The following is a 21,855-nucleotide window of genomic DNA, read 5'->3' on the forward strand; positions in this document are numbered from 1 at the left end:
AAATATAGCTGCAGATAACTTCCAACTTATAGGGCCTTGGAAATTTGAGGGAGATGGGTAGTTAACAAGCATGAATTATAATAATCAAACAAACAAACAAAAATTACTAGTGTCCGAAAGTAATGAATCTGCCAGGAAGCTGGTAATCTGCTTTTGATGCTGTTTACACAGGTAGAGAAGCCTGAAGGATTTAGGTGCTACTTCTGCAGTGCTGTTCTTTTATTCTGGCAAAAGGGAACTCATGGAAAACAGTGGTCTTGTATGAAGAATGCAAGCCTATTTTGAGAGAGAGAGAAGGCAAAAAATATAGCACTTTGGAAGTGTTAATTGAATAGTGACTTATACTTTATGTATATTTGGAAAGTTACCTTTATGTAACAATTCTACTGATAGCCAGAGGTTAGGAATATCTTTCTCCATCTCCCTATCTGTCTCCATAGCACATTCTAAAGTGACTCAGGTTTTTAATTCCCAAAGACAAACTTCAGGTTTTTTGGTTATTTCTTCAAACTGATAACTCTAATTCTTGCAAGGACACGCTTTGTTATTGGGGCATAATAATATGTTCTTAGGATCCACTGGATTAACTTTTATCTTCTCTTTTCCATAATATATTTGTTAGTTTGTTTACCTTCCTTAAGAAATGGAACTCTAGTGAGAGTTATTTATTTCACTATTTTACATGTTGAAAATGTAAATGTGTATGTTTTCAGACTATATTGCATTACGAGAGCATGATGATGATGATGATGTTTTCCATTCAGTCGTGTCCAATTTTTGGCGATTCTATGGGCCAGGTCTCTCCACATCTTCCAGTCTTGCACTACTTCTTTGAGTTGTTCTATGCTCTGGTTAGTGTCACCTTTGATGGTATCCAGCTATCATATTCTTTAGTAGCCTGATTTACCACTAACTTTCAAACGTAATTGTTTCTCCGGTGAATACCCCCACATGATGGGGCAAAATAAGTGAGATGCAGTTTTGTGATTCACAGCTCAAATGAGTCGATTTTCTTCCTGTTTTGCTTCTTTAAGGTCCAACTTTCACAGCCATAGCTAGCTGTGGGTAACATGATAAAGCAAACTAATATATATTTGTTTGCCAAGCTGATGTTCTTGCATTTCCATATTCTGCTCATGTTCATCATGGCTGTGCAATTCAGTGCAATCTGATGTTTATTTCTGGGCTGCATTCACTGCTTTGAGCGATCTGTAGGGAAATGGATTTTTCCATATATTCCACCTCTTCACCATGAATGTCTATTTTGAGGTTTCCCTTCCTTGCAGTGGTCACGAGCTTGGTCTTTTTGCATGTTCAGAAAGAGACCAAAATTCTCACTTTCTTCTTTGATTTTCTTAATCAAATGTTTCAGGCCTTCTTTGGCTTCTGAGAGGAGAGTTATATCAGCAGCATATTGAAGATTATTCCTGTTTCTTCCTATTTTTACCCCAATTTTTAATTCTTCAAGATCTAGCTTCCTCATGATCACTTTGACATACAGGTTGAATAAGACAGGTGAGAGAATGCAACCTTGATGTGCTTCTTTCTCTATCTTAAGCCAATCAGTGTCTCCATAGGGTAGAGTGGCTTCCTAATTTATGTATAGTGATTGCACCAACCTAGCCAGATGTGCTGGTAGTCCCAGGTTTTGTAGGGTTCTCCATAGCTTCTCATGACCAACACAATCGGTAGCTGTCTTGTAGTCGATGAAGCATATATACATGATGTTTTGGTAACCATGAGAGTTTTTCATGATCCAGTGCGGATTTGCATTATGGTCACAGGTACCACAATCCCTTCAGAAGCCGGCGTGGACATCTGGTAATTCCCTTTGGATGGTTGGTGCTAGGTGTTGTTGTATAATTTAAAGCAGAATTTTGCTGAAGTGAGGGATGACAGCTATTTTGCAATAATTGGAGCAATCTTTGGAGCAGGGGTGTCAAACTGCCGGCCCCTGGACAAGATGCATCACAAGGAAACCACGCCCACCCCATTGCCGCCAATGGGGAAAAAGCTCCAATACATTGTGCGACATCATGTGACGTCACAAGTTTGACATGTCTGCTTTAGAGTCACTCTTTTTTGGCAATGGAATGAACACTGAGTGTTTCCAATTCTATGGCCAGTTTTGGCTTCCCAGATTTTCTGGCAGAAGAAAATGATTCTGGGTGATACAGGTCTCAGTAATTCTGCAGGGATGGTGTCAATACCAGGAAACTTGTTTGATAGTTGGCTCATCATCCTTCCTCAAGGATATTTTTTTCTATTTCTCTTGTCATCCTGAGGCTGGACTCCTTAGCTACCTGCATACAGCTGTTCTGTACATTCTTGCCATCTGTTTTTGATGAAGATTGGACATTTCTTCCTCTTGCTTTTTCATGATGCCTTTAGGAGCAATACAGGTAATCCTTGACTTACAACAGTTCATTTAGTGGTCGTTCAAAGTTACAAAGGCACTGAAAAAAGTGACTTCATGGCTGTTTTTCACACATGATATTTCCAGCATCTCCATGGTCATGTGATCAAAATTTGGATGCTTGACAACTGGATCATATTTATGACGGTTGCAGTGTACTGAGGTAATGTGATCACCTTCTGTGAGTTTCTGACAGGCAAAGTCAATGGGAAAGTCAGATTCACTTAATAACCATATTACTAACTTAACAATTGCAATGATTCATTTAACTATGGCAAGAAAAGTCTTAAAATGGGGCAAAACTCATTTAACAAAAGTCTCACCTAGCAACATAAATTTTGGGCTCAGTTGTGGCTATAAGTCAAGGACTACCTTAAATGGTGCTTGTATCTTTTTGACTTGCATAATGCATTCCTGGTGTGACCTTTTCATGTAGTCCGTTTCAAGCTGTTTACATCACTCATCCCAATAAACTTCCTTGCTGCCCTCTGGAAAGATGCATTTAGTCTTCTTGCTTCTTCTTTGTTCATCTATGGTTTCATCTGAATGCCACTTGTAATAATTTTTCTCTGGCTTCTTGTATGGTGCAGTTCCAACTATGATCAATTGAATTTCCTACTACAGTTCACCTCAATTGTATATTTAATAGGGATTTTGATAACATCAAATTTATTTGGAGACACTGCCTCTTTGATGGTGCATAGTTTGACTTTAATCTTGGCCGCCAACAGTTCATAATCTGAACCACAATCAACACTTGGATATATCTTAACAATAAGGCCCAAGCTTGTTTGTTGATGATTGCATAGGACATAGCCAATATGATTACTGTGAAGTCCATTTGGTGAGGTCCAAGTGTATAAGCAGCATTTGTGCTGATGCATCCTGTACATTCATGATCCTAAATCAATGTCAATTTGACAAAATTGTTGGGAGGATAGGACTTGCGCGAGCAGTGGCTGGCATGTGTACGCAGCTTGATTTGCGCAAGTTAGGTTGGACGTGTGTGTGCGTGCACACCGGCCCATTGCTCACCCAAGTCAAGCTGTGTGTGTGTGTGTGCTGGCCTGCCATTTGCATGGCCTTGTGAGTAGGCCACGACCCAGTAGTGGGCCCCGGCCCGGGGGGTTGGTGACCCTTGTGCTAATGGATATCTTAAGATTCAATGTAAACAGAAAGACACTTGCTGTCTTTTTTTCCTCAGAAGATGAATAATAAGAGAATGAATAAAACTGACATTCGGTATGATAAAAGATCAGTCTTTGGAAATAGGGCCGACTATTTTCAGATATATGTGTGCTTTAGTGGAAGGGTAGCAGTATTCACAAAAGTTGAATTTCTCTGACCTTTGGAATTTGGACCAGTTTCTAATTTTGTTAAAGGGGGAAGACATATGCATGACAAATTAATACATGTATTAATTTTTTAGTTATTATTGCATAACTTCAGGAATTACAGAGTGCTTGTGTTCGGTGAATGTATCGTAGTCTATGGAAATCTTTTAAACCACTAAGCTGCCATAAGTTCTTTTTTTTCTCTTCAAGTTCCCCAAATTGTCAACAGCTTTCTCTTGTCTAGGCTGTCCACAGTTCTTTCATGGTCTTTGTACATTAGGAATAACTTCTTCAATAATCAGTAATGATATCTCCCAGAATATGAAGCTTGAGGGCTTTAACTCAGCATGTATATTCAGCTTGACCCACTAACATTTTTCTCCCTTCCTTATCCCCTAAATGGTTTGCCTTGTGCCAAAAGAACAGTTTGTTCTGTGAAAGCAACTTTATCTTTACCTCATTTCCACCACAGATAAAGAGAGATTTCCCTCTTCAGTGAAAGGATACTAATGCATTGATCCGGCTGTATCCAATGTAGTTTTAAGCCCAGGGAAATTTCCTTTGTCAAAGAATAACCATCACTCTATCACTCAAATATTGGTAATTGGAATGTTTTTCTTCCATTCAATTGTGTCCAATTCTCGGAGACTGCCTGAATAAGTCTCTGAAGTTTTCTTGGGAAGATTTTTCAGAAGTCATTTGCCGTTGCCACCTTCCTAGGGCTGAAGGACAGTGGCTGGCCTAAATTCAACCAACTGACTTTTGTGCCCAAGGCAGGACTATCCCGGTTTCTAGCCTGATGTCTTAACCACTACACCAAAATGACTCAATTGGAGATAGAGATGACCAAATTAGGAGGTATTTCTTTTGTGACAGTCTTGAACCTTACTGTATCATTTAACTTTCCACTTGTTGATGTGTAAGGCAGACATACCAATGGATGAAGGTTGGTTTAAACAAGGCAAACACTGCCATGAATAAGTACACCCCATTTTTCTGGGAAGTGTTTTTGAAATCTCTCACTGATTTAAAGATAATTTATGTCCTACTCTCTGGAGAGGCTTCTATTTCTGTGCACATATTTTATGCTGTTGTTTTTTTTGCGATATAGCATTTATCTGTGGGGAAAGTGGGTAATATTGTTTGCTTGAACTAATCCATTTTTAAAACTTAATTTACAACATGGCTTTTAAAAAAAACAACAGTTATCCTGTTCTAGCTATAATGTGCGTAGGTGGTTTTTGAATTATATACAACCATTCATTCAGCAATAGTTCAAAAGTATGTGGTGCTGAATGAATGTTACCTATGCCTGGTCCATGAAATTATGGTCATTGTAGTGCCCCCTGCAGTTACGACTATTGCAGTGCCCTCTGCAGTCATGTGATCAAAATTGGGGAATATGGCAGCCCACCCACACTTAAAAGGGGTATTCCAACTGTTGCCCTTTTAGCCATCCTACACAGTGGTATACAGTAGTGTCAGTACTGGGGCTGAGGTAGGGAAGCCCAGACCCCAGCCAGCTGCCACCATCCCTAGGCCTGTGTCTCAACCCCTGTCCTATTGCTACTAAGGAGTGCTGCCTCATCTCCTCACTGGGCCAGCCAATCTGTGGAAACGTCACTTCTGCCACCCTGAACGCTGCTGATCCTGCACTCTACTGGTCCTGTTTAGAGAATTGTCCTGTGCTCATCTCACATGGCCAGGGCCGAGAAAACAAATGGAGTGCAAGGTGGCAAAGGCTGTCGGACACAGGAAGGAGGAGTATTGGAAAAGGAGGCAGTCTTCTCTTGCCTTATGGAGACTTGGGAATGGAAGGAGCTAAGCTGGAAGTGGCCTGGCTTGGGATGGTTCCTCATCTAATGACTGGTGAAATTTGGTTAACACAGTGACAAGGAGTGCTAGGATTGCTATTGCTAAGGCAGCAATGTGATGTTTCACACTTAGTATCGCATCAGTTAGTAATGGAAATTTCAGTCCCAATTACCATCACATGAGGTAACTGAGGACTGTCTATTTGGTTTGTTTCTTAGTTGGAAGTTTTTAAGTAAAAGTATTTTTCAAATGTTGGGAGAAAATATATTAATTACCTTTCATTTAATGCTTTTGTGTATAAAAGTCATTTAGTTTTCAGGTATCAAAAACATGTTGTTGTTGTTAGTTGCGAAGTCGTGTCTGACCCATCACGACCCTATGGACAATGTTCCTCCAGGCCTTCCTGTCCTCTACCATCTTCTGGAGTCCATCTAGGCTCACACCTACTGCTTCAGTGACTCCACCCAGCCACCTCATTCCCTGTCGTCCCCTTCTTCTATTGCCCTCAATCTTTCCCAGCATTAGGCTCTTCTCCAGTGAGTCCTTCCTTCTCATTAGGTGGCCAAAGTATTTGAGGTTTTTTTTTTTATTGAAAAGTTTTAAAATACAGTTTTCCTTTAAAAAACCCCCCTTCCCCCTCCCTGCTCCCCCCCTACCTCCCCCCAACCTCCCTCCCTCCTCCCCTCCCTCCATCCCCCCCTCCCCCCCCGACTTCCCAGAGCTAAATACAAGGTATATATCTATAAAAAGGCAATCATAAACAACCATATACTACCCACTATAAAATCTAAAATCCATTACTCTCTAGCTTATATAGGATAAGACACACCTTAACAATATTAACTATATATAAAAAACTAGAATAAAAAAGAAAAAAAACACGAAAGAAGACTTATTCGAATGCTACATAAAACTTCTTAACCCTATACTTGTTCTGGATAAACTCAATCCATTTTCTCCATTCCATAATATAGCGTTCTTGCGAATGATCTTTCAAATAGGCCGAAATCTTCGCCATCTCTGCCAGGTCGGAAACCTTTAAAGTCCACTCTTCTATGGTCGGCAATTCCTCTTTCTTCCAATATTGGCCTATCAAAAGTCTTGCTGCCGTAATTAAGTTCAACATCAACTTAGTGTCCACAACTGTATCGTCTGCAATTATTCCCAACAAAAAAAGTTGCGGACAAAACTTTATCCTCTGTTTAAAAATCTTATGCATATTCCACCAGACTTTTATCCAAAAAGCCTTAACCTTCTTACATGATTGATTGATTCCAAAAGTTTATCCAGAGCATCTCGTAAGTCCTTCGGCGTCAGCACTTCAGGAGGGTGCAACGCCTGTAGTGATGATTGTTGCACCGGCGAGGATCCACCGCTCCGAAGAGTTTTAGGGGGAGGTTTCGCCGCCATCTTTTAGTCCTCAATTATGACGCACTTTCACTTAAAGTTTAAAAAGTCCAACAAGCTAGAGAGTATAGTAAAATAATCCTCTTCACCTTTCCCTCTTGTACCGCTCTGCCTGCTCCTTTAAATCATAGTTCTTTCTTCAGGCAGGGATGGTTCGCAGACGCCTGGCTCTGCTCCAAGAAGTTCGGAGCAGAGACGCCGGCCAGCTGGGAGCAACCCAGGCTTCGGGGGAGTTCAATCCTTCAGCCGCCCAAGCTCCAAGCTCAGGCGGCCCCGGAGAACTCTACCCCTACCTGGGGCCTCACCCCCTCCTCTTCTCCCGAGGAGGGGGCTTCAATTTCGCCCGAACAGCTGATCGGCGCTGTTTCGGGCGAAAAAACAAACAGCTGAGCCGCGGGCAGCCCGGGAAGGCTGTCTTCGGCGCCGCGCCGCCACCGGAAGTCCCAAAGTATTTGAGTTTTAGCTTCAGGATCTGGCCTTCTAAAGAGCAGTCAGGGTTGATCTCCTCTAGGACTGACCGGTTTGATCGCCTTGCAGTCCAAGGAACTCGCAGGAGTCTTCTCCAGCACCATAGTTCAAAGGCTTCAATTCTTTGGCGCTCAGCCTTTCTTATGGTCCAGCTTTCACTGCCATACATTGCAACTGGGAAGACCATAGCCTTGACTATACGCACTTTTGTTGACAGGGTGATGTCTCTGCTTTTTAGTGTGCTGTCTACATTTGCCATGGCTTTCCTCCCAAAGAGCAAGCATCTTTTAATTTCTTGGCTACAGTCCCCATCTGCAATGATCTTGGAGCCCAGGAAAATAAAATCTGTCACTACCTCCATTTCTTCCCCATCTATTTGCCAGGAATTGAGAGGGCCAGATGCCATGATCTTGGTTTTCTTAATGTTTAGTTTCAACCCCCGTTTTGCACTCTCCTTCTTCACCCGCAACAAGAGGCTCTTTAGTTCTTCTTCACTTTCTGCCATTAGAGTGGTATCATCTGCATATCTTAGGTTGTTGATGTTTCTTCTGGCAATCTTAATTCCAACTTTTGATTCATCTAGCCCTGCCTTTCTCATGATGTGCTCTGCATATAAGTTAAATAGGCAAGGCGACAGTATACAGCTTTGCCGGACTCCTTTCCCAATTTTGAACCAATCAGTGGTTCCGTGTCCAGTTCTCACTGTTGCTTCTTGGCCCGCATATAGATTTCTCAAGAAACAAATAACATGGTCTGGTATGCCCATCTCTTTAAGGACTTGCCAGAGTTTGTTATGATCCACACAATCAAAGGCTTTAGCATAGTCAATGAAGCAGAAGTAGATGTTTTTCTGGAACTCTCTAGCTTTCTCCATGATCCAGCGTATGTTAGCAATTTGATCTCTAGTTCCTCTGCCTCTTCGAAATCCTGCCTGTTCTTCTGGTAGTTCTCGATCCACATACTGCTGGAGTCTAGCTTGTAGAATTTTAAGCATAACTTTACTAGCATGAGAAATGAGTGCAATGGTGCGATAGTTTGAACATTCTTTGGCACTGCCTTTCTTTGGAATTGGAATGTAAACTGATCTTTTCCAATCCTGTGGCCACTGTTGAGTTTTCCAAATTTGCTGGCAAATTGAGTGTAGCACTTTTACTGCATCGTCTTTTAAGATTTTGAATAGCTCAGCTGGAATACTGTCACCTCCACTAGCTTTGTTGTTGCTCAGCTTTTCTAAGGCCCACTTCACTTCACATTATAGGATGTCTGGCTCGAGGTCAGTGACCACCTCATTGTGATTATCAGGGACGTTAAGCTCATTCTTGTATAGTTCTTCTGTGTAATTTTGCCACCTGTTCTTAATCTCTTCTGCCTCTCTTAGGTCCCTGCCATTTTGGCCCTTTATCATGCCCATTTTTGCATTAAAGGTTCCCTTCATCTCTCCAATTTTCTTGAAAAGATCTCTGGTCCTCCCTATTCTATTGTTTTCTTCTATTTCTTTGCATTGTTCATTTAAGAAGGCATTCTTATCTCTTCTAGTTATTCTTTGGAATTCTGCATTTAGTTGGACATATCTTTCTTTTTCTCCCTTGCCTTTCGCTTCCCTCCTTTCCTCAGCTATTTGCAAAGCTTCCTTAGACAGCCATTTTGCTTTCTTGCATTTCTTTTTCTTTGGGATGGTTTTAGTTGCTACCTGTTGTACAATGTTGCGAACCTCTGTCCATAGTTCTTCAGGCACTCTTTCTATCAGATCTAATTCCTTAAATCTATTTGTCACCTCTACTGTATATTCAACAGGGATATGATTTAATTCATACCTGAGTGGCCTAGCGCTTTTCCCTACTTTCTTTAATTTAAGCCTAAACTTTGCAACAAGAAGCTCATGGTCTGAGCCACAGTCAGCTCCTGGTCTTGTTTTTACTGACTGTATAGAGCAGGGGTCGGCAACCTGAAAAAGGAAAAGAGCCACTGGGAACCGGTTCCATCACACACACAAAAAAGTGGGAGCCGCGTGCATGCGTCCATGCACGCGCATGCGCAAAAAACATTTTGTGCATGCACAAAGTTTTTTCTTGCGCATGCATGGACGCGCGCAGTTGCCATTTTTTTAATGTATGATGGAACCGGTTGCGCGACGGCGACGGCCCATTTGCAGAGCTACCGCCTTCGGAGGAAGGCGGCAGCTCTGCAAATGGGCTGCAGCAGCTTTCACAACAAGCGGCACCACTGCCCGTTCCGAGAGGTGCGCGCGCACCTCTCGGAACGGCCAGCGGCGCCGCTTGTTGGAAAAGCTGCCGCAGCTCGTTTGCAGAGCTGCCGCCTTCGGCAGCCTGCAAACATGCCGCGGCAGCTTTCCCAAAGAGCGGCGCCGCTGCCCATTCGCACGGAGGTGCGCGCGCACCTCTGCTCGTTCGGAGAGGTGCGCGTGCACCTCTCGGAACAGGCAGCAGCGCTGCTTGTTGGGAAAGCTGCCGCAGCCCCTTTGCAGAGCTGCCGCCTTCGGCAGCCTGCAAACGTGCCACAGCAGCTTTCCCAAAGAGCGGCGCCGCTGCCCGTTCACGTGGAGGTGCGTGCGCACCTCCGCTCGTTCGGAGAGGTGTGCGCGCACCTCTTGGAACGGGCAGTGGCGCCGCTTGTTGGGAAAGCTGCCGCGGCCCGTTTGCAGGCTGCCGCCTTCCTCTGTAGGCGGCAGCTGTGCAAACGGGCCGCGGCAGCTTTCCCAACGAGCGGCGCCACTGCCTGTTCGGGCGGAGGTGCATGCGCACCTCTCCAAAGGTTTGGAGAGGTGCGCACGCACCTCCGCCCATTCGGAGAGGTGCGCGCGCACCGGGCGGCTGGGAGCCGCAGGAGACAGCTCAAAGAGCTGCATGCAGCTCTGGAGCCGCGGGTTGCCGACCCGTGGTATAGAGCTTCTCCATCTTTGGCTGCAGAGCATATAGTCAATCTGATTTCTGTGTTGACCGTCTGGTGATGTCCATGTGTAAAGCCGTCTCTTGGGTTGTTGGAAAAGAGTGTTTGCTATGACCATCGTATTCTCTTGAAAAAATTTTATCAGCCTGTGCCCTGCTTCATTTTGTACTCCAAGGCCAAACTTGCCTGTTATTCCAGTTATCTTTTGGCTTCCTACTTTAGCATTCCAATCCCCCATGATGATAAGGACATCATTTTTGGGTGTTAGTTCTATAAGGTGCTGTAGGGCTTTATAGAACCGGTCAATTTCATCCTCTTCAGCACCGGTGGTTGGGGATAGACTTGGACTACTGTGATATTGAATGGTTTGCCTTGGATTCGAAGTGAGATCATTCTGTCATTTTGAGGATTGTATCCCAGTATTGCTTTTCCTATTTTTTTATTGACTATGAAGGCTACTCCATTTCTTCTGAGGGATTCTTGCCCGCAGTAGTATACCTGATGGTCCATTTTAGTTTGCTGATACCTAAGATGTCGATGTTTAGTCTTGTCATCTCTTGTTTGACCACGTCCAGCTTTCCTTGATTCATGGATCTTACATTCCAGGTTCCTATGGAGAAAAAATCTTTACAGCATCGGACTTTCCTTTCACCACCAAACATATCCACAGCTGAGCGTCCTTTCGGCTTTGGCCCAGTCGCTTCATTCTTTCTGGCGCTACTAGTACTAGCCCTCTGCTCTTCCCCAGTAGCATATTGGACGCCTTCCAACCTGAGGGGCTCATCTTCCAGCGTCATATCGTTTTGCCTTTTGGTACTGTCCATGGGGTTTTCATGGCAAGATACTGGAGTGGTTTGCCATTTCCTTCTCCAGTGGATCACGTTTTGTCAGAACTCTGCTATGACCTTTCCGTCTTGGGTGGCCCTGCACGGCATAGCTCATAGCTTCATTGAATTACGCAAGCCCCTTCGCCACGACAAGGCAGTAATCCATGAAGGGGGAAAACATGTAAGACAATATAATGCCTCTATTCAGGAAATAATAATTTTTAGTATGTCATTTGGGGAGATAGAGAGTTCTAACATTTATCCATGCTTTTGAAGATTGTGTTACTATATTTGGTTTTCCAATCAGACTGCTGCAATCTGAGAAAATGTGAGTGAACTCTAAGGAAATGAACATACTCCTGCTGTTGCTTTCATGTGGATATTCCATAAAACTGAATTAGCCATGTAGGGCTATTTCAACTAAATGCATAAAACTGCCGAAGGGAGACAGACTACAAGAATGCTACCCATACATGGCTTGTAGGAAACTGTGTTTTTATTTTTCTATTTTCTTTTTAGATTTCTAAATGTCCCAAATGATGTAATAGGATAGCAGTAACATGATTTTGAGATGATTAAATATTTTCTGCATAGTTGCAAAGCTGGATATGTCAAGGATAGTGGTCAGTTGCTGAACCAGATTTTCAGAGTAGTCTGGATGCATTTAGAGCCCTTGGTACATGACTTCCTGCAGGATATGTTTCATTCTGTGTGTTGTCTCTGCTGCTGTCATGTCCATTTAATCCTAGGTGAAAACATGCAGTTTTGTTTAATATTATGGCCATAGCTCTAAGCAAAGCTGGAACTCTTTGGCTGTAGTTGCACAAGAAAAAGGAAACCAAACCAATTCAAAATCAGGCAGGCAATCCTTTCAAATACTTTATTGTCTTTAACCCAAACCATTAGGTCTGCAGTCCTTATATTTCATTTGTACTTCCCTCACTTGTTTTCAGTAATCTGTTCTTCTCAGAAGCAAGCATAAACTTAACAAAAGCTTCTGTAAGTTTTTAGCATAATTTAGCATGAGATGGAGAAAAGGGTACTTATTGTTTAATGTTTATGACATCGTTAACATTGTTCCCCCAGTTTTCAGATTTGAGGATACATTATAATATCATATTCTGATGTGAAGTGGATCAAATCACAACTGCTTATCTGTTAATAACTAAATATACCCATCAGCTTTCAAGGTTGGAAATGAAGATTTTAGTTTAATACACCCAGATCCTAATATTTTCAAAAGACTTACACATTTGTTTTCCAAATGGACCCAATGGGGAAAGTAATCATAACATACTTTCAGAAAAATAAAACTGTTAGAATAAAGATCCAATGCAATAGTTGAATATCTGGTAGGTTAGAAACATATTCTAGGGGCCTTAGCTACTATAAATGTATATTACTAGTAATTTTTCCCCAAAGACTTAATGGGAAATTTAAATATATGACCTGAAGTTGTGTCTGTCTACCTATCTATTTGTTTATTTATATAAATAAACTTATTATTTTTACAAATAACTCAAGGTGGTGAACATAGCCAACATATCTTCTTACAATGCTTTTGTAATAAATCTAGCCACTTGCTAAGTGGCAACCCGATGAACAAAAGATGGGGGAAGCGTAGTATTTTTAAATGTGTTTAATAAAATCAGCCTTTTCAGTGTCCAGAAATAAATTTCATAAGTTGAAGAAAGAACATGTAACAGTTTATTTTTGAGGAACAGATTGGCTGAATTACCGTTTGCTTTCTGCAATGTAAAAACAGAATGGCAGACGAAGCAAAAAAAGGGTTTCTGAGATACACTTCAAATGTTAATATTATTAAAAATTACATTCCTCTTTTTAGTATTTGTCCTACGAATCATAAAAAATCATAAAATCATCTTGAATTCCTGGTATGGGACATACAACATACACATTCTTGTTTTCTAACGATATGGATAGATTTATGGAAAGAAGAAAGAGAAGAAAATTGCTTGTGACTGTATAGCTGCTTCTCTGCTCCCTTTTTATTTTCCTTTAATACCTGAATTTGCCTCAAGGTGGGTGTGGGGGGAGATAAGCCATGGTTTGTTAAAATACCAAAGCAGGCTGGCAAAACAAAACTTCTGTTGAGAACTGAGAACTAGTCGCCTTAAATGCAGCTTTTCTTTATAACATGTCACATGAGATAAATTTGCATGAACTGAATAACCCTTTTATTTAGAAAATGAAATGACTAGAAAAATAATCTTGGAGGTCGTATGATACAGAGCTGACTGGAAAAGTTGTGACATTGAGATCTTGGAAAATTTGGATATATATTTAACTATTTTTGTGTCATTTTCTATAATTCAAAATAAGAAAACTGTCAATGTGGCAGGTGTAAAAAAAATATGGACGTATTCGGGCCTAATTTGTAATGCTTCCATTGGCAAAAATAATATGTAGTTTCCCAACATTTTCTGTAGCTAGCTAAGAGACTTTCTCTTTTTGCTTTTGGATTTTTTTTTTGTCAACTTTTCCTTGTAGAACTCTCTTCTAGCTCAAAATTATTCCTAGGTCTCCTTAAATGTTTTACATGTATGAGATCTCTACATATCAGCCAGCAATACTTATGCCAAAATGATGAAATGTGCTGTGACCTCCTGACACAAACTCCACTTTTTGTGTATTTTCATGGGATGTCCATACATATATAAAAGGGGGATAGTGTTAGTGTTGCAATGCCCACTTTGTCACTTGCTCCCTTTTGCTTCTTTCTGTGCACCCCCATCTCCAAAGGGATTGTCAATAACAGTAAAGTCTGGGATTGTAAAGATATTTCAAAACTTTTATTTTTCTTTCTTGTAAGGACTTCATAATTGATTTGGAAGTAGGGTTATAATTACAAATATAAGAGCACAAGAATTTAAATTTTTAAGAAAATTTATTGATAAGCAACTCTCATTTTTAAAGGGGAGTTTAGGTAGTTTTATTCCAAAATCCTCATTTTGATATGAAAATGTTGAAACTAGAACTAGAAATTATCTGGGCTTTCTTGGAAGGTACATGTGAATTGCTCTGTTCTGAAGGCAAGGTACTTCCAAACATGTTTTTTTATTATGGAATTATTTCTTTTTATATATACAGCAACTATATAGTGTATTTTCTAATGTGACTTCTATATTTTTTTTTCACACCACAGAAAATTGGGTGTGGTTATTTGTTGTGTTTAATTATTTATTAGAATTATAAGGCGGCCCAACTCAATCTGACTGTGTATGGCATACACCAATAAGAAATTATAAATCAGGGGAAAATCCAAATAACAAAAAACATTGAATAAATATAAAATAAAAAAAATACTGGCCAAGCATAACAATAAAAACAACCAAAATGAAACTCTGTTCAACTGGACCCAAATTCCTGGAAAAAAACTGGTTATAACAACCCTTTCCCAAAGATGAGCGGAGGCTGTCTTATATCGAGGGTGGGAGGAAGCATTCTACAGCACAGGGGCCACCACCAAGGTGGTGGTTCAGGACCCATAAGGTGGCAGATTTTAAAGGAGAAAATCTGGAGCATGCCCTTTTTGGCAGGCTTAGGATTAGGATTTATTAAATTTATATGCCGCCCTTCTCCCTAAGGACTCAGGGCGGCTCACAACAATAAAAATTAAGAGACACCCAGGCAACATGCAGTTCCAGCTGACTTTCCCACAAGCCTGTGTGGCGCTGCTGCCACTTCACCTCATCCACTTTTACATTATTTTTTTTACAGTGCTCTTCAACCCGTTGTACGCGTACCACTTGCCAGGTGCCAACGTACCACTAGTGGTATGCGTATAACTGGTTGAAAAGCCCTGATCTAAGAGATCAGCTAAAATCATCTAGGTGCTGCCACCTAGCTGGATAGCAAGTGTATATGCACATAGATTGAATGAATCTACAGTAATCGAATTTTAAAAGTTTTAAAGATAAAAGTTTGCTGCTGCTGGACTTACTCCCTCCTTTCTTCCTTTCCTAATAGGAAATCTATACTAAATGTCAGAGTAACTAATATTACCTTGTGTGATTTGATAATCAAACAATGGTTATGTCCCTCAATTTGCTGTTGTACTAGTTCCATAGATAAGTGACATCCTTGCTTAATTTCTTACTGCTCTTTCCGTGACAGATACATATCTGCTTAGTTTATGCTGATTTTAAATATATTTCACTCTTTTACCATAGCTTAAAGAAAACTCCAGTACTGCGGTTCTGAATATCAAACTTAAAAAATGATAATCCATTTCAAATGGAACACAATCTGTTAATCACAAAAATACAACTTAAACATTAGAGTTGTTTATAAGTACTATTTAACAAACCAAAAATCAGTTCTGTCAGTTTAAACCTAACTTGACACAAGACTCTAAACTGGGAGGGTGAAACTTTATAAATGAAGTTGATTTAAATATTTTTTCAGGGTTGCAAATGGAATGGTATGTGTTTCAATTATTTTTCAGATTATGAAGTAATATGCAGTGTAAGTGCTTTCTGTAACATAGAACATATTTAGGATTGGTTCAGATTAGTTTTTTAGTCTATAATCTTCATTTAACAGCTTCATATTCAGGTTTAGATAATGAAATGAAAGTGCAATTTCGTACTTCAGATATAATGGAGAATTGTTTAAATTAGCAATGTACATGCTGAAGGCAAGCATGCCTTTAAACTTATACAATACAGTTCAGTTAGAACAGACATGTCAAACACAAGGCCCGGGGGCCAGATCCGGCCCGCGAAGTGGTTTCATGCGGCCCGCAAAGCCATCCTGGAAACAGTGAGGGAACGGCCCCCACTGCCTTGGCCCTGGCCCAGAGACCCTCCTTCTGCCAGAGACCCTCAGATCTGTCCCACTCCTGCCCAGGCCCCCATAGGCACCCTTGATGCCAACGATGTAAAGCTGGCCACGCCCACCCAGTAGGCCACACCCACCCTGGCCACACCCACCCGGCCCCCTGAGGGCAACCGCAATGCTGATGCGGCCCTCAATGAAATTGAGTTTGACACCCCTGAGTTAGAATGTGTGCTTTCTTCAGGAAACCAGTTAGAAAGATCCCTTTTCCTCCAAAGTTTGACTGTATTCTTTTCATTGTTCATTTGTATTTATCTTATGTTTGGATTTTTAGGAGAATTGTGTACATTAAAATTACACTGAAAGGAGGCATGAGGGCAAAAAGTTTAGGAAGCCTGAATTAGGTAATGAAAATGAAATAAAGTATTCTTCAGATTAAAATATAAACCTTACATAGAATTTTAGAATTTATATTTTTTTCAGGGAAATTCAGGCAAAATCTGAATATAACATTGAACAGTGGAAATATATTTTAAAATGTTCTACTAGGCCAGGGGTAGGCAACCTCGGCTCTTTTATGACTCATGGACTTCAACTCCCAGAATTCCTGAGTCAGCATAGCATAGCTGACTCAGGAATTCTGGGAGTTGAAGTCCATGAGTCATAAAAGAGCCGAGGTTGCTTACCCCTGTACTAGGCTATCTGTCAGAATCCATTTATATCATATTCATAAGTGGAATGTTTCAAACATTATTCCATGGATTCTGCCATCTCCCGAAGAGAAGAGAATAGATGTGTATTGAACCGGCAATAGGCATTTCAAAGGAAAGGAGAAGCCTTTTGAACTGGGGAAACAAAAGGGGGGGCTAGCATCTGTTTTTTGTCACGGAAGACAGAAATAAACAGGAAGAGTCCTAAGTTCCTTTTTCCCACGAGATGGATGATACGAGAGAAAGGATGGGGGACTGACCAAATGGGGGTTAAGGGGGGTTAAACCGGGAACTCTTTATAAGGGTTTACTTCGTGGATTAATATTAAGTCCTGTCTCGTTCCTACAACCAAGCATGTCATAGTAAAGATTCTTTTTGGAATAGATTTGACTCCAAGAATTTTGTCTTCCTAAGACGTGGTTTGGGGTGGGTCCTGACACTATCTGTCCTTTGTTGGAAACTGTTTGGATATTACAGAGAATCCTCAACTTTTATGATCAGTCACTTAGCAACTGCTTGAGGTTACAACTGCTTCCAAAAGGGGTCCTTACAACCTGGATTTGAAGTTTTGACAGCTCCCCTCATTCTCCTGTGCAGTCACATGACTGAATTTGGGACGTTTGATAAAATTGAATATTTATATAAATATGTTCTGGCTTGGGCTTAGACAAGTTCACATTAACAAAATAAAAGTAGAACTAAATCATGTCACTATAAAATGTTAATAAATATTAAATGGAATAATTTTAGACACTTATTTTCTAATTTATTTCAGGGTGCAATAAAAGCAATATATAGAAAATGATAAAATCATGTATTATTCAAATTCAATGCTGGCATATTTTTCTGTTGTTTAAAAGAATATATTTAAAACCTACTCTGTTCCCTTCCCTTGTTGTTCTTAGGTAAACATCCTTGACCACAATGAGTTGGAGTTTCTTGACCCGTCTACTTGAGGAGATCCACAATCATTCCACATTTGTTGGGAAGATCTGGCTGACTGTGCTGATTGTATTCCGCATTGTTCTCACTGCTGTGGGAGGGGAATCCATCTATTATGATGAACAAAGCAAATTTGTTTGCAATACAGAACAGCCAGGTTGTGAAAATGTGTGCTATGATGCTTTTGCCCCCCTCTCCCATGTGAGGTTTTGGGTATTTCAAATCATCCTAGTCTCTACTCCCTCAGTAATGTACTTAGGCTATGCTGCTCACAAAATAGCTCGGATGGTGCAACATGGTGAAACGGAACGGAAGTTACGAAGCAAACCTCTTCAAATGCGCTGGAAACAACACCGAGGTTTAGAAGAAGCAGAAGATGATAATGAGGAAGATCCAATGATGTATCCAGAGATTGAGGTAGAGAGTGAACAAGAGAACAAACAAAATCCATCCCTCGCAAAAATAAAGCATGATGGTAGGAGGCGAATCCGAGAAGATGGGCTTATGAAGATTTACATCTTTCAACTGCTGAGTAGGACTATGTTTGAAATTGGCTTCCTGATAGGCCAGTACTTACTCTATGGATTTGAAGTCAGTCCAACATTTCTTTGTAGCAGAAATCCGTGTCCCCATACTATTGACTGTTTCATTTCAAGGCCCACAGAAAAAACCATATTCTTGCTCATCATGTATGGTGTGAGTGGTCTGTGTTTACTTCTGAACATCTGGGAAATGCTTCACTTGGGATTTGGCACCATTCGGGACACACTGAACAGCAGGCGAAAGGAGCTAGAAGATTCAGGAACTTACCATTATCCTTTTATTTGGAATACCCCATCAGCTCCTCCAGGGTACAATATTGCAATGAAACCTGATCAGATACAGTACACAGAGATGTCTAATGCCAAAATAGCACATAAACAGAATAAAGCCAATATTGCCCAAGAACAACAATATGGCAGCAATGAGGAGAACATTCCCACTGAACTGGAGAACATCCAGCGAGAAATCAAAGTAGCTCAGGAACGCTTAGATCTTGCCATCCATGCATACAATAATCAGAATAATCCATCCTGTTCCAAGGAGAAGAAGCGTAGAGGCAGCTCAAACAAAAGCAGTGGCAGTAGTAAATCAGGGGATGGGAAAACCTCTGTTTGGATTTGATGCTCTTCACTTGAGAGAGAATGCATACCTTTTTCTCACAGCGTGTTATATCTAGCAAACTGGGTGCGAAATAATCTCCAGTAGAAAAATAATTGGCCTTAGTAAAATTCAGAGATATTTCGTGCTGCTAAATGGTATTGTGCAAAAGAACAGAAGAGAAAAGTAGTTATGCTCATCTACTGATGTTTCCAAAACTTGTATTCATGTTTCTTCCAGATCTGCAGAAGTCCCAGGGATTTTTTTTCAATTATTTTGTTAAAACAGTTTATATTGTATGTACAGTATTATGGCACCTTTTATTATGCACATTTTTGTATTTGTACATTGGATATCTCAATTACACATTTTATATTAAAAGGAATCAAATAGGAATTTTCAATGTTCTTCTGAAGCTTTCCTCAATTTCATAGAGATGGCTGATGTTACTTTATATTTTATAGAGGTTTGAATTATGGAGCAGATAATTCTGGATGACTGTCATGACTTTAAGCTTCTGCATAATAAATTAAATTAAACTTTAGGTTAGTGAAATATGTCTTCAGATGTACGGTAGTCAGATTTTTTTTCCCCTGTAGTGAATATCCTTGAATCTGAATGAACAAAAAAAAAAATTCAGACTGGCTGCTTCTGGCACATAACCTTGTATTCAGTTTATGAAAGTCAAGAAAAAAGTGCCTGGAATTGATGTTTTATGAATTAAAAAAAGTAAGAGTTCAACCGCTCTGAAAGTAAAACTAAAATAAATACATAAATTGATGGTTAATTTAAAACATATATTTGATACTGCACAGTTTAGACAGCAATTAGATATCCTTCAGATAATTTATACTGAAGCTCCCATATTACTGACTTACTTTGGAATTATAGTCCAGAAATCTAAATGGTACTAGGTTGCCTATCCCTGATTTAGGAATGATTTCATCACCTCTTGAGCTTGGAAACAATTTAAAGTTTGGAAAAAAATTAGGCAAGTTAAACTATTGTTGAGCCAAAGAAAGGCCTGCTTTCTTGAAACTTGAAGCAGTACTCAAATGGTGGGGAAAAACATCTTGACTTAAGGGAAATATAGAATTAAAAAATATTTGACTTTATTTTGAAGGGGGAAATGTTACTTTAAAGGCATGTAATGTATAACATGGTTCTTCAGGAAGTTCTTTATTGTGAGACGTAATGAAGGATTGTGAATTTGAAGTGATGGAAAAATTTGTACTTTGAAAAATCTGTTTATTTTAGCAGTGTCCAAGGTCAGTCTTCCTCCGTGGTCTTTTAAATTCCTGTCTTACTATTTATGTATTTCATACAAAAAGCAGCAGGAAACTACTTGGGAGCAGTGTATTCTAGTCAGCCTTGTGAAACTGTAGGCTGTTCTAATTAAATACATACCGTAAATCATTTGAAGGAGAATTTCAGCTCCATACAGCAAGCTGGAAGTCTTAACTACTTTCCTAATGAGAACAAAATAGTTTTTGGAGTTTGCCCATTATTTGGTTCATAGATTCAATGTATTTGAATTGCTGTGGTTTTATCTACTATGGTGCTGAGCTAATATTTGCAAAATTTGGTAAGTGATGAGTTGGATTTAATGCAATATGTGCTCAATAGAAAATGGCTTTGAGTACTTTACTTCATTACAGTAAAGTCTGAATTAAAAACAATGGGTAGCAATGACAGTACCCCAAGTGCTTGTCATTTTTCCTACTGCTGTGATACAATCACTGAATAAACTGGCTTTTCAGAACCTATACGAGAAATCTTAACAGCTATTTAAGTGGAAAATGGGGTCATGTCCAAATTTAGATGCATTCAACCCATTTTTGGTAGCAAATGGAGCTGCTTGAAATAGGTATTGGTTGGAGATACTTAACAAGCAGAGTAGGCAATGTGGGAAAGGACGGGTTCTTCCAAAATTGGACAGAGGCATCTTTTGTGTGTGATGTTCAAATTGTACAGGCTACATCTGACTACTCCATCCACCACACACAAAGTCTGTCTCATTTAGCAGAATCTCTAGTTTTTTGTGCAATATTTTAAAAGGCCTAGATACAAATGCACACCTATCTGCTGCTGTGTCTAAAACCTGAGAAATTGCATTGAGAAATATGATAGCTTTTGAATAAGAACAGTCATGCTTCTTCTGCTATTGAAAAATCTATCCGAAAAATTATTTAAGCAAATGTTTTAAGATTTCTTTAATGTTGGTATTTTGCAGAGGCCATTCTGATTGAATGATGTAAATTTCACCCAAGCTGCTTTTCTTATTACACCAAGAAATTTGGGAGCTAGGTGCATGTTTAGTTTTTGTTTTACTGGAAAAAAATCAGCCAAGATTTAATATTCAATTTGTTTTTATAATCATAGAATGCAATGTTTATTGTATTTGGTAACATCACATTGGCAAGGGAAGTTAGGGCAGAGAAAAATGAATATTTGTGTACATTGATCATTAGATTTGTAGAACTGCTCCATCCTCTTCTCCATTCTGACAAGAAACTGCACCGATGTGAAACTATTTTCTATTTTCTCTCTCTAGAATTTAGGGGCCTTTTGAGAAGTTTGACATTTTCGCTTTTTTTATTCTCAAAATTTATAGATTACCTTTCTCGAAGCAAGTCTCAGTTTATGAACATATATGAATCAGAAATGGAAAGCCTGTGCTTAAAATAAAATAACACCAAGGTCTAGAAAGGGTTAGGATTAGATAAACTGGTGCTTCCCTTTCTAAGACGGGACTCCCATAATCCTGATCATTAATCATGCTGAATGTAACTGATGGGGTTTGTGATCAAATACATTTTGGAGGCGTCTGATTGTGCTTCTGTTTTATAGAATTTCAGCATTTTTTAAAAAGGGATGTTTGCCATCTTTTATCTTTAAATGCACAAGACTGGGTATAAAGATAGTGAACTAATAGGCCGATACTTGGAGAGCATCTGGCTTCTTCTAGAAGTAGCATAATAGCTATGAAGTTTTCCTAAAAGAGAATCTGATCGATGCGTACCTTATAAAAAAGATTGTTTTAAACATACATCATTGCTTTGCCATTCTAGGACCCCCCACACCGGAAA

The 21,855-nt window shown here is 39.9% G+C and overlaps 1 protein-coding gene across 2 annotated transcripts in view; it reads left to right on the forward strand.

Annotated features, from left to right (window-relative positions):
* The window catches only part of GJC1 (gap junction protein gamma 1), a 28,258-nt gene extending 9,186 nt beyond the window's left edge, over positions 1-19,072 (forward strand). For both annotated transcript variants that reach the window (XM_081345665.1, XM_081345664.1), the window contains exon 2: positions 17,590-19,072. In XM_081345665.1, the coding sequence (XP_081201791.1) occupies positions 17,609-18,790 (1,182 nt within the window). In that variant the 5' untranslated portion in view covers positions 17,590-17,608 and the 3' untranslated portion in view covers positions 18,791-19,072. The remainder of the gene's footprint in view (positions 1-17,589) is intronic.
* The last annotated feature ends 2,783 nt before the right edge of the window (positions 19,073-21,855 follow it).

The sequence above is a fragment of the Vipera berus genome, assembly GCF_964194415.1.
Source record: "Vipera berus genome assembly, chromosome: Z".
Lineage (NCBI taxonomy): Eukaryota > Metazoa > Chordata > Lepidosauria > Squamata > Viperidae > Vipera > Vipera berus.